At 47.8% G+C, this 13,284-nt stretch overlaps 1 protein-coding gene across 1 annotated transcript; it reads left to right on the forward strand.

Annotated features, from left to right (window-relative positions):
• Positions 1-1,208: 1,208 nt before the first annotated feature.
• Fkbp1b (FKBP prolyl isomerase 1B) lies at positions 1,209-11,379 on the forward strand. The gene is made up of 4 exons (XM_041644375.1): positions 1,209-1,532; positions 4,786-4,833; positions 9,466-9,578; positions 10,536-11,379. The coding sequence occupies exons 1-4, from the start codon at positions 1,496-1,498 to the stop codon at positions 10,662-10,664; spliced, it is 327 nt and encodes a 108-aa protein (XP_041500309.1). The 5' UTR covers positions 1,209-1,495; the 3' UTR covers positions 10,665-11,379.
• Positions 11,380-13,284: the final 1,905 nt, after the last annotated feature.

The following is a 13,284-nucleotide window of genomic DNA, read 5'->3' on the forward strand; positions in this document are numbered from 1 at the left end:
AAGGTCTAGAGCTTCTGTAGCCGTGCAGACTCTAGGTCGCGCCCGCCGAGTTTTCAGATCCTGTCCCAGACAGTAGTGTAGATCGTCTTTTCTGAGCGCCAACCTCAGGCCTCTTGTGAGGATGCTGTCTGCGACCGCGCCACTTGGAAGAGTGGACTGCAGAAGGAAAATGCCTCCTGTTCCAATTCTAGGTCTTTCTCCCATACCGTCTCTTGTTAGAATCAACATGTTGACTTTTGCAAAGATGTAGAAAGGGTGAGGCAGAGGCAGGCGGATCTCTGAGTTCGAGACCAACCTGGTCTACAAGAGCTAGTTCCAGGACAGGCTCCAAAACCACAGAGAAACCCTGTCTCAAAAAACAAAACAAAACAAAAACCTTTAAATTATTCACTTATTTTATTTCATGTGTACTGCAGTTTTGCCTATATGAGAGTGTCGGATTGATCCCCTGGAACTAGAGTTTGCTGGGAATTGAATCCGGGTCCTCTGGATGAGCTGCTACTCTTAACCACTGAGCCATCTCTCCAGCCCCATGAGGGACATTCTTAAAGGGTCCTTTAGTCTTCAAACTAATGCTACCTCCTCCCTATGGCCTATGGATGTAGCCTCTATTAGCTTAGAGTGTGAAGAGGCCCTGATTTCCCTTGGTTCAATTCCCATTACCACGGAGGCAGAGGTATCTTTCTAGATTCCAGTCTGTTTTGGATTAGAGGTAAAGAAATTCATTCATTCTTTCTGCAACACTTACACTCCAGGCTGTAGCTGAATTCTCAGCTAGAGCCCGCAGCACAGCGACCCTGCTTTAATTCAATTGGAATCCCCAGGGAAGCAGTCTGTGGCCTTGAAAAGTGAGACCCCAGTACAAATACCTGATGTAGACCTTTGAGGGATAATGAATATGGGCTTAAGGTGGTCGGGGAAAATTTCACCAATAATTGGTTTCTGTCCTTCCCCGGCTCTGTTGCAGCAGATTCGGGAAACCTAACCAGGGTTAGGTATCAGTCTCGGGTGCTTGTGTTGTATTGAGCACATGTATTTAAAGTGTTAGTTTAATTACCGGCTTTCTCCTCCGAGTCTGTAGGACTGAGCGTACTCCCTGGAGCTTTGCACCGAGTAGGTGCTAAATAAATATGCATTGAACCGATAGATGGATGGATGTGCGGGATGCGCTAGCGCCGGCATGACTCATTAATCACCCTCCTCCCTCGGCTAGAGGGTTAATGGTGGTTAGTCTGGCCAGGCTCCGGAGCAGCCACGTCAGGGTCGTTTCCCCCGGGCCCCGCCCCGGCCGACCCCACCTTGTCGCGCGGCTCCACCCCGCCGCCCCCTTCCCGGCGGCCCCTCCCCGCGCAGGTCCTGACTCCAGCCGCACCTCCTCCGGCTCTGCAGTGGCGGCAAGAAGGCAAACCAGAGCGCCTGCGGGGTCGGGCCTGAGCGGAGCCGGGGTCGGGGCAGCCGCGAGGACCCCCCTGGAGGCGGGGCCTGTGGGACCGCGATGGGCGTGGAGATCGAGACCATCTCCCCGGGAGACGGTACCGGGCGGCGGAACCTGGGGGGAAGAGGAGGGGTCCCGGGGCGGAGTCCGCGGGCAGAGGTCTGATTCCTAGGTGGCTCCGGGGACCTGCAACGGGGTGGGGGTTGGGGGGAGATGCACGCAGCAGGAGGAGACCTCCACCCTGATTCTTGGGGGTTCTAGAGGACAATTCTCGACCACCCTCTTTTGCGCCCGCTCACCTTGGGGAGTGAAGGTGGCCACCTTGGGGCCAGGGGTCTTCGTCCCGTCACTGTCCGAGGCTGAAGTTTATGCCGCCTTAACTGCAACCTCTGGATATCCGCTGCTGCTGACTTCCCAGGTTCGAATTTCAGCTCCTTTTTCCCTGTCCGACACCAAGGGTGGACCCGCTTAAGGGGTCCCTGCTGCACAGGGACCTTCACCTAACGCCCCACCCTTCACCCCTTCACCCCTCTTGTCTGGCGGCCCCCAGGTCTGGGCAGCGGTAAGCTGGATTGAGAACCCATCCCTTGGACCTGCTGCTTGACCTGTCTGGACAGTCCAGGGTGCCTCAGTCAGCCCGTCCAAAATAGAACTCAGGTTCCCTAACTTTGTTCATCCATAGGTCTTTCTCTGGGTTCCCTGTCTGCTGTCAAGAGAACCAGCAGCGAGTTTTTTTCAACTACTTAGAAAACCGGGTGTAGATATTGAAGGAGTAATTATTTCTAGGCAAAATTTAATCCAGACCCAAGCCGCACCCCAGATCTACAGTGTTTATTTCACAAGCAAACTTACTGTTAGAGGTTATTGGCATGCTCCTCCCCAGGAAATTGAAAGGCTTATTGGTTATAAAACGAGGGGTTCCTGGAAATGCCAGCTACTACCCAGATCACATTTTGGCATACAGGTTTCTCTGTCCTCGCGAAGATTCTCGGAAGCCTTTTGAAGACGAGGAAGCCCTTCCCAGGCCTTGTTACCCACACTGCCTCTGAGGTGTCTCCCCATCTTCATTCTCATTTCCCTGTCTAACACTTCCAGTCCTCACTCCCCTCACCTTCTTACCTGTTTCCTTTTCAAATGCAGAGCTTAACAGGCCCCTCCCTCAGGTAGGAAATTATCAAGAGATGCTGCCCCCTGCTTCTGCAAGCAATCTGCCCCTTTAGTGATAGATAGGGCCTGATCCACACTGGCAGATCCTTTTTCTCTACAATCTCTGCACCCACAACCAGCCTCACCAAGCCACCTGCAACTTGTTAAACACACGTCCCACTTAGCAAATATTTATGAAAAATCTACGGTGTGCTGGACCCCAGGATAATAGGATAAAATCAGTGGGCTCCCCTGTGACTGGACTCTGGGACCCTAAGGCTTCCTGTGCTTTGGGTGGAACCCAAGGGCCTCATTGCATGCTAGGCAACTGCTCTACATTGAGCTACATCCCAAACTCTGGATTCCAGGCATTTGAACATGTCTTCAAGTCATTCTGTTTCCCAGACTCCTTTACTTCTCCAAACCGACTCCTATTCTTCCTTTACCATCCAGCTAACTATTTCCCACGATGCTTTCTCTGGCTTTCTTTGGTAGCTCCTCCAGTCCACTGTCACAATCCAGCTTCGTGGCTTTATATTCCAGCCAGTTTGTTTATTCAGTGTCGGCTTTGCATCTACCTTCTTACAGTAAAAACTTGCGAGTCTAAAAGGCAGCTCGAGATTGCCACCCACGCAGATCTGTCCCTTTCCAGTTTTCTAATCTCTGGAAACAGCTCTGCCACCTTCCAGTTACCCAAACCCCCAATTCAAGCACTGTTCTTGTCTTCTCCTTTTCCCTCACCCGGTGGTGAGGTGGGTGGTGGGTCCCTTCTCCCTACCGTTTACATCCCTTGCCAGCCCTGCTTCCCAAATATGTGTCTCCAATCTAGTTCACTCTCTTCTCTGCTGCCACTGCCTTAATTCACGCCATCATTGATTTCTTGCCTAGGGTATTGCAACAGATGTCTAACCACCCATCCCACACGCAGCAGCCCGAGTGGTTTTACAAAATCTTAATTCAGATTAGGTCATTCTCATGCTTTTAAACTCTTCCGTGGTTTCCTGTCGCACTTAGTATTAAAGCCACCTCTGCAAACTGTGTGCTGCGTCTCCTTCCTCTCCTCCTTCTCACTCTGTTCCCTTCTCTTCTGAAAATACAGCCATCCCTTCCTGCTCCTGGTCTTTGAATTGGTTCCTTCCTAAAGAACCGGCTCAAACATCCCCTTCTCCAAAGTGCCTTCCTGGCACACCCTTTCTGAAGTTGCTGGCTCATCATGTCTCTCTGAAATTCATCCGCTTGTTAATTTTCTTTAGAGGGCTTATCACTATCTACACTTATTAAGATGAGTATTGTTTGTCTCCTTCCTTTAGAATGTAAACTGGGGAGATGGCTCAGTGGGGAAGAGCCCCAGCTGCACAAACATGAAGACTTGAGTTTGAATCTCCATCACTCATCTAAAAAAAGCTGGGTAGGACCACAAATGTCTTAAACTCCAGCAATGGGAGAAGACACAGGCAGACCCTGGGAGCTCCATGGCATAGCTTCTGGTTCAGTGACTGACGCTTTCTCAAGGAAATAAATTGGAGGCAGATTGAGGAAGGCATCCTTCTCTGGCCTCTTGCATGCAAATTCATGGGCATGTGCCCCTGTGAACACAAATGCATGCACTGTGCGTGTGCACGTGCACACACACACACACACACACACACACAACATCCCACCTCACATACCCACTCCACATACTCAAAAGAAAGCATACAAACCCCAGAAGACCAGGGGACCTGTCTTTATTGTTCTCTGCTGTAACTCTGCCGTGAGGCACCGGTCTGAACATTATCGATTTCTTGTGAATGACTGCATTTATTCATCTTTGATGGCCATCATGAGTCTATAGCAATTTGGGATTTATGTTTCTGTGTCTCTTCTTCGTGGGTTCACATATTGCTCTCTGTCTCTGGAATCTACTTAAGGTCTGACACATGGTAGGCTATTCATGAATGCTTGTAGAATAGATGGAAGTAAAAGAAGCAATAAAAACTGATGGGGCTTTTTTTTTTTAAATTAGTAAATTGGACTGATAGCAAAGTTCAAATGCAAACCAGAAAGGGAACGTTATTACCTCTGGTTCATCCAAGGCACAGAGATACGCAGCTCTGTGGTGATGAGGGGAAAGTGAGCTAGTCAGGGTTGTAATCAAACTTGGATGCGTCAAGTGAGTTTTCCTAATTCCCTAATCCTTCATCTGCCTTCATATCTCCCGACAGGAAGGACATTCCCCAAGAAGGGTCAGATATGCGTGGTGCACTACACAGGTACGTCTCACTCCCTTCAACCCTGCTCAGGCCTGCTCTCCCAAGGCAGGGCTGTCCTGTAAGCTTCTCTCCAGGGGGTCTTGTCCCTGGCTTATCCCAAAAGCCTAGGGCAGTTTCCTGTGGCCAGTTTCACTTTCCCCTTACCCACCAAGGCCATCTGTGGTGCCAGCCTCTGGTAGAGTCAAATACCTTCTGTTTCATTCCTTGATGTTGGGCAGGGGGTATCCTGGCTTTCCTGCTCCTGTCTAATGTTTCAGACTTATTCTCAAAAATCTAAGCACCCTCAAAATCCCCTTTAACCCTGTTTTTTTTTCCCCTTTGTCTACACCTCCCCCCCTTCACTGTAGTGAGAGGGATTGGGGGATGGTAGTAATGCTGTCTCCAGGTGCTGGGAGAATCCAGAGGAGGGTGTCATATCTCTGCCATCTCTTAGATGCTGTGTGTTTGAAGGCCTATGGACCAAGGGGCATTCTTTACTTATTTTATTTTCTTTTATTTGTATGAGTGTTTCAGCTGCACATATGTGTGTATGCCACACGTGTGCCTGGTACCCCTGAAGGTAGGAAGGTGTCAGACCCCCTGGCTCTGGAGCTATGGATTTTGGTGATCCACCACGTGGATGCTGGGAACTGAACTTGGATGCTTTGGAAAAGCAACAAGTGTTCCTCCTCCCCTGCCCCCAGGAACATTCTAGATGAGTTCTTTAGGACTGCTGACAGGATTTGCTCCAAGAGGTGTGAGGACTCTGCCTTGTGACCTGCTTTCTAATGTGGCAAACTCTGTGGGTGACAGTCATTTAGTATACAGCAAGGCCAGTTTAATTCCTGGGACATATTCAGATGGGGCCATTTTTAGCAGTTCTCTAGGCCAGTGTGAAGCACCAGACTGGTTCTCGCAAATGACGTGGCTGTTTTTCAACAGTTGCCTCGCCAGTCACTGATGTCTGCACACCCGGGCTGTTTTATCTCCGGGTGATGTGGCCTAATTACCCTGGGGACTCTGGAGCCGCTGGCCAGGGTAATTGATTTATCTGTCCCACGTGTTGTGGACAGACCATTGCTGATCAAGTTAATGAAACCAAACATCTTTTTGCAAGTATACACATAGAGTAGGCAGTGTGCATTAAACACTTACATCAGCTACAAATGGCCCTGCTTCAGGAGACACTGTCTTATCAAACACAGTAGGAGACCATAAGTATGAAACTTCTGGTAAGCTTTAGAAGACAACAAAATTTAAGCTGGCCCTGATGGCGCACACCTGTAGTATCCACACTTGGGAAGTGAGGTCAAAAGGATCAAGAGTTCAAGGCGAACCTTGGCTACCCGGTGAGTTCGTGTGTCTAATGCCTGCTGAGGCCAGAAGAAGACATTGAGTCCTTTGAAAACTGAAGTTAGAAGCCTATTGTGAGCGGCTGTGTGAGTGCTGGGAATTGAACCCATGACCTCTACAAGAGCAGCAAGTGCTCTTAATCACTGAGTCAGCTCTCCAGCCCTGCCATTAATCTCTCAGTAGTATCTTTTGAGCAGAAGTTCTTAATTTTCATGATGTCATACTTATCAGCCTTCTCTTTCATGGTGACATATTGACATATTTTTCTGTGTTCACTTCAAGAAATGTTTCACTATATTATGAAGATATTAATTTATCTATTTATTTATTACCTAGTAGAAATGGTGGTAGGGTGGTATTTTTTTTATTGTTTTTTAATTTTTTAAAATTTGAGACAGGATCCCATGTAACTTGGGATTTGAATTTGTTCTATAGTCAAAGCTGGCCTTGAGCTCCTGCTCCTGACTCCACCTGAGTGTTGGAATTACAAGCATGCACCATCATTGCCTGACTGCTTTGTAGAAACATAGTGTACTACACTATGAGTTGTAGTGTTTTGTGGCGCTAAGAATCGAACCTAGATCTTTGTACCTGTAGTGAAGTACTCTGCCACCATACAGATCCCAAGCCTGAGGTTTTCTTTTCTTTCTTTCTTTCTTTCTTCCTTCCTTCCTTCCTTCCTTCCTTTCTTTCTTTCTTATTTTATTTATTTAGTTTTTTTTGAGACAGGGTTTCTCTATAGCTTTATAGCTTGTCCTGAAACTAGCTCTTGTAGACCAGGCTGACTTCGAACTCACAGAGATCAGCCTGCCTCTGCCTCTCAAGTGCTGGGATTAAAGGTGTGCGCCACCACTGCCCGGCTTGTTTTATCTTTCATATTTATGTCTTTGGTTCATCTGGAATTGGTTTTTGTATGTGGATGTGGTAGATGCTGAAGTTCAATTTTTTTCCCCTATGTGGATATAGATTTGATCCAGCAATGGTTTTTTGTTGTTGTTGTTTTGTTTCTTTTGGTTTTTTGAGACAGGGTTGCCCTGGCTATCCTGGAACTAGCTCTTGTAGACCAGGCTAGCCTCGAACTCACAAAGACTTGCCTATCTCTGTCTCCCGAGTGCTGGGATTAAAGGCATGCGCCACCACCGCCCGGCTTTGATCCAGCAATGTTAATCCAAAAAGTCGTCCTTTATTTGATGTATTACAATGGCATCTTTGTAAAAGAAGCAAACATATTTATGTGGGCGTGTGTCTGAATTATGTGGGCTTGGCTGAGCTCACGGCAACAGATAACTGTTACACGGTTCCAAGTAGATTCAGCTTTATGAAACCTGAAGGCACTGGGGAAACGGGAAAGCTTGTCTATAAATGGACCGTGCATGTGTACATATTCACGCATGTGTTTGTCCAAGTGCATGACTGTATGAATATATGTAGGTCTGTCGATCTAAATATTTTCTCAGCATCTGCTTCTCTCCTGGGTGTCTGTGTGTGAATGTGTGTGAGCATGCACGTATATCTCTGTGAATCTGAATATCTTAGCAACTGTGTATCTGCATGTATTTGTGTTTGATTTCTGTAGCATCCATCCGTATGCATCTCTGGGTAGACAGAAGGGTTTCTCCTTTGCCACATTTAGAACTCAGGGCAGGAGCCCAAACTAGTCTACCCAGAAGGTAGGTAAATAGGAATCTCTATTACACATTCGAGTTGTAGGAATTCAGAAGTACAATTATGGCTACTCAGACACTTGTAAGCTGGCAAAGCCTCCTGTGTTAAATATGGAAAATATGGGGCCCATTTTCCCAATATCACACAGAGACAGTGCCAGACTGAAGTAAAACCCTGGTCTCAGCTGGGTGAGATGACTTGCACCTGAGATTCATCACTTGGAAACTCCTGCAAGTTGGAGACCAGCCAGGCCTGTGTCCTGAGCTTCAGGCCAGCCTGGGCTACAGAATAAGACCCTGTTGGAACAAAACAGAGTCTCGAAACAGTAGGAACTCAGTATCTGGACTTAACAGGCCAGGTCTTCCTATGGGCCCAAATGATCTACAGAAATCTTGAAATAGAATGGTATTCAGAAAATTGAGTTGGACTAGAGAGCTGGCTCAGTGATTAAGAGCACTGCCTGCTGGGCAGTGGTGGTACACACCCTTAATCCCAGCACTGGGAGGCAGCGGCAGGTGGACCTCTGAGTTCAAGGCCAGCCTGGTCTACAAAGTAAGTTCCAGGACTGCTGCTATACTGAGAAACTGTCTCAAAGAAAAGAAAAGAGCAGTGCCTGCTCTTCCAGAGGACCTGGGTTCAATTCTCAGCACTTACATGGTGGCTCACATCCATCCATAACTCTAGTTCCAAGGTACCTGATGCCATTTTCTGGCCTCCAAGGGCACCAGGCTCTTATATGCTGCCCAGGCATCCATGCAGGCAAACCCCTGTGCATGTAAAACAGAATGAAAGTTTCAGAAGAAAATCTGGCCTAGTACCGTAGCTCTGGGGCCTTGGACTAATGGACAGCGGTAACACATGAATGTCAGGGATGACTGGGCGCCGGCCCTGAGAAGGTAGAGAATGATCACACCTGGGTGTCCCAGGGTAAAGTAACTGTTTGTACATGAGCCAGAAGCTCCCAGAGTGCCCGAGTCACCCTGCACTTTCGCTGGAGCAGGGGTCATGCGATGGCATGCTCCTTGGCCTTCCATTCTCAGGAAGCACCGAGGACCTCAGGAAAGGACTGAACCGGAAACTGGAAAGCTGGAGGAGGTAGCATGAAAAGTTGAGACACGGTGTAGAGGAACTTGAGAATGGATGCTCTGAATAGGTAGGGGGAGGAGGAGTGAGGGGCAGAGAGAGAACTTGAAGGCAGGCATCATTAGCCTCAGGCTTTTGGATTCTGCTCTAGGAGCTCTTGTGTTCTAAGCAGGGAAGTAAATATGATCAGAACTGTGTTTCAGGCGGGGGTTGGGAGTGGATGGCAGTGGATCTGTCGATGTAGCGAGTGGAAGATTGGTGAGAAGGAGAAACACCGTTTTGGAGGTGTTCCCATCTACAGGTGAGACGTGGTGGTGGCTCGAGACCATAGAATGGGGGCAGTAGCAGACGTTGAAAAGGTAGGTGGATTCCAAAGATACAGGACTTGCTAGCAGGCTGCATGTGGGGGTGAGGCAGAGAGATGGGTTCAGGTGTTCTGCTGACGAGGGAGGTCGGCGATGAGGAGGGTTCCTTTGGAAGAGGATTTCATTTAGACATGCCGAGTCCGTCTGTTTGTTAGTTCACTTTTCTACCCTCTTCTCGCTTTGCTAGGAATGCTCCAAAATGGCAAGAAATTCGATTCATCCAGAGATAGAAACAAACCTTTCAAGTTCAGAATTGGCAAACAGGAAGTCATCAAAGGTTTTGAAGAAGGTGCTGCCCAGGTAGGCTGAGGATGCCCACTGAAGGGGTTTTAAGGAGTGGTGGATTTGGGCCCTCCGCTTCACCTAGGCACAGGGCACACTGCCACACTGCACACAGGGCGCAGCAGCACCACCTAGTGCTCACCTCTAGCTCTGCCCTTCACCTCCTCTGTGGCTGGCACATCTGTGTCTCTTTCCCAGCATCTCTCCTAGGCTTGCTGGAGCCGGCTGGAAAGGCTACAAGCTGTGAGCTAGACAGCACTTTTGTTTTGCTCTTAAATGTTGCTTGAAGCTATTTCAGACATGACAAATATTACAGAACTAGTGGGGTTCTTACATCATTTTCACCCAGCTTCTTCAAGCGTTAACCTGCGTAGGCACACTACAGCGATTCCGCTGGAACGTTCACATCGGTACGCTACTCACCAGTCAACTCAAATTTCTGGAACTGCTTGGAATCTAAACTTCTCAGCTCCAGCGGGTTGACAGTGCGGTGAGCTCTGGTTCCAGCTCTCCCTCGGTCTGTTGGGGAAGTCGTAGGATGCTCCACTCCTGTAGCTTTGCCTTCGTCACCTTGCTGTGGCCTTTACTTGTTGGGTCTTAACTGGTCCTGTTACAAGTGTTCAGTGCTGTTTGTACCTTCCTCTTTGGCTGCTTCAGAAGAGGACCGGGAACAATTAAGAGCAGACACAAGTGTTCGGGTCATGCTCTAGCTGGATAACCAGTGATGCTTGATGTATGGATGAATCTGAGACTATTTTGTGGCTGTTACCTGCCCCATAGTCGAGTCTATTTGGAGGTCGAATCTGCATGTTTAAGCTCTTAGTCTAACTTCAGTGTGCCATGTATAAAGTTAATCTCAGATCTGGAGCTACCCTAAGGATGGTCTGGGGAAAATGCCAAAAAGTTATCTTACTTTTTCTTTAAACCAAGCTGGGTCCTCTTTCTCCTTTCCCCATCTGCTCCCATCCCTGCTAGATGAGCTTGGGGCAGAGGGCGAAGCTGACCTGCACCCCCGATGTGGCCTATGGAACTACTGGCCACCCTGGTGTCATCCCTCCCAATGCCACCCTCATCTTTGACGTGGAGCTGCTCAACTTAGAATGAAGGCAGGAAGGAGCTCGAGGTGGCTGGAGAATGTTTCCTGCTCTCTGTCCTAGCCTGCTCTGCCACTGGGACGACTTCTCCTACGTAGGGCTCTTGATCCGTGTGCTGACCTCACTGTCCCTCGACATTCTCCATTCTTCCCGCCCGACTGGCTCTGTCTGTGTCCGCCATTTCATTGTTCCCGTGCATCTTTGCTTGAGGAAATTTAGTTACAGATCCAGACATTTCAAGTTGTGCATTTTGTGTGTTGCATGTAGTAGTCATTCCTGATCAGAGGACACAGACACAAATCTCGTTTGCACAATCTTTATTGCCTTACCTGCACTTAAGCCAGACACACAAGGTGCTCAGACATGCGCTATCCATGGTTCCATGGAGGGACTTGAGCCAGCTGTCTTTGCTGTCACTTTCTTATCTTCTGTTGGCTGCTCACTTTAAGCAGTGCCCTCTTTGGAAGTACTATGTAAAATAAAGGCTCCATGCTTGGCATCTTCCTGTCCATTGTGTTGTGGGAAGTTCTTTAATGACACATAAGCCAACTGCCCTTGGTGACAAAGGAGTGAAAGGGGGCTTCCTAGTAGCTAAGAGAGTGTAAGTAACAGCTACGTGAGCAAACTGTTCATGCTGCACCTTGTTCCATATCCTTTTGGTCTTATTTTGTTTTGAAACAGGGTCTCAGAGTCCAGGCTGACCTAGAACTCCGTCAGCCTCCTGACTGCTGGAATCTACAGGTATATACCAGTATTTCCTTTTTAAATAAAGTGATCACAAACAAATCCTCTAAGCAACTTTGCAAATTAGCTATTACCCTCCTAAACTCACCCTCACGGAGTCCTCTGTGGAAATAACCCGGCAACCTAGCATTCCCTTGTGGGATTTGATCTCCTAGGGTGATCCCGTAACTTCATGTCTGCAGAGTGAGGGATGGGCTTCCTCACCAGATGGAACTCAGCCTGTAGAGAAGCCATCTGCATACTTTCTGCTGTTAACACCGACAGGATAAGCAAACATGACACCAAAGACTATTTCATGGGCCACACAAATCTGTCCATAGCAGTATAGCTTGGGTGACAATTGGCTATAATAACAACTAATAATAATACCTAATAATGCCTAATGAAACCTAATAATGCAAACGCCTATTGGCTAACACCTGGGAGGTACAAAGGCTCTACAGGTAAGCTGAGAAATGACAGCTCTCTCAAGATGATCTAGAAAATTGACACATGCCAGAGAGTTCAGCCAAGTGTCTTGAGAGCCACTGAAGGCTGGTTAGCAATAGGCCATTATAAGACCTGTATCCTGTCCGTTGTTTTCACACTGCTCCTCGACACATCTCGGAGGCTGTTAGGACCTTCTGACGCAGCCTCATTGAAAGTCAAGCAAGCTGGAAATGCGTGCACAAGAGACCATGTGGACATGGTTTATCCATTGCACTTTCCGTCCTTTGAGACAGTGCACTGTGTAGCCTAAGCTGGCCTCAAATTTGTGATTCTCCTGCCCCTGCCTCTTGAGTGGTTGGATTATAGGTGTTTGCCACCATGTCCACCTTCGTCCCTCATACTCTTACACTTGGTTTGGAAAACTGAACTTCAGATGCCCGGTGCAGAAGACAGTCATCAACTGGAGCCTCAGATTTCACAATGTACCTCCTGCAGAGTGACTCAGCGTCTGTTCTGAGTCTAAGTTCTTGTAACTAAATGACAGAATTCCAAACAATCGGAAGGCATTTGTTTTCTGCAGTGCTGGGGTCAAACCCAGTACCTGGCTTAGAAAGCCCTCTCTCGTCGAGCTCTACCCCCAGCCCTAGTTTTAAAACTCTTAACTTTGGGTCATGAAATCCGGCTAACAAAAATATAATCTGAATGACACTGCTTATAATTGCTAATAGAAGGGATTTTTTTGGTTATTAACACCATTAGAGGCCAGCTGGCCTGCCACTGGGAGACATCACGCTGAAATCAGTCTAATTTCAGTTTTCCCTGATGAAGTCTTTCAGAACACCTTTTACATCTGTAAACACCTAAGCCACACCGTGCATTACACTATGGAACTAGTAAGGAAACCAGAAAGGCACTCATAAGGAAATGACAGCTACTTTTTCTCTGCCCACCCCTCTTAGCAATGGCTTTTACTGCCTGTGGTGGCACACACCTTTTAATTTCAGGACTCAGGACATAGAGGCAGGTGGACCTCTGAGTTTGAGGCCAGCCTGACCTACAGAGTGGGTTCACAGACAGCCAGGGCTAATATACAGTGAGACCCCATCTTGAAAACAAAACAAAACAACCAAAAAAGGACATTCCTCCTTACAATGCTTTCAAAAGTCACTCAAGACGTAAAAAGTCATTCCCGAGTGAGCTCTGAAAAGACATTACGAAAACTAGAAAGTAGCCTGTTTTCTTAAAAGTAATGACAGCTGTAAGTACATTTGAAAGTAGGAGGTACCTTTGTCAATACTAGTCAGTCTGGTTAAGAGCACTGGCTGCTCTTCTAGAGGTCCTGAGTTCAATTCCCAGCAACCACATGGTGGCTCACAACCACCTATAATGAGATCTGGCGCCCTCATCTGGCGTGAAGGTGACCATGCAGGCAAAACACTATATAATAAATAAATCTT

Source organism: Microtus oregoni, unplaced genomic scaffold (assembly GCF_018167655.1).
Source record: "Microtus oregoni isolate MIOR12 unplaced genomic scaffold, Mior012 000002F_ref0000024, whole genome shotgun sequence".
In the NCBI taxonomy this organism is placed as follows: domain Eukaryota; kingdom Metazoa; phylum Chordata; class Mammalia; order Rodentia; family Cricetidae; genus Microtus; species Microtus oregoni.

What these genes read in the sequence shown, in the direction of transcription:
- Fkbp1b (XM_041644375.1), top strand. Translation starts at nt 1,496, where the DNA reads ATGGGCGTGGAGATCGAGACCATCTCCCCGGGAGACG. An exon ending in GACCATCTCCCCGGGAGACG is followed by an intron (nt 1,533 to 4,785) that starts GTACCGGGCGGC and finishes ATCTCCCGACAG; the next exon opens with GAAGGACATTCCCCAAGAAG. An exon ending in TTGAAGAAGGTGCTGCCCAG is followed by an intron (nt 9,579 to 10,535) that starts GTAGGCTGAGGA and finishes CATCCCTGCTAG; the next exon opens with ATGAGCTTGGGGCAGAGGGC.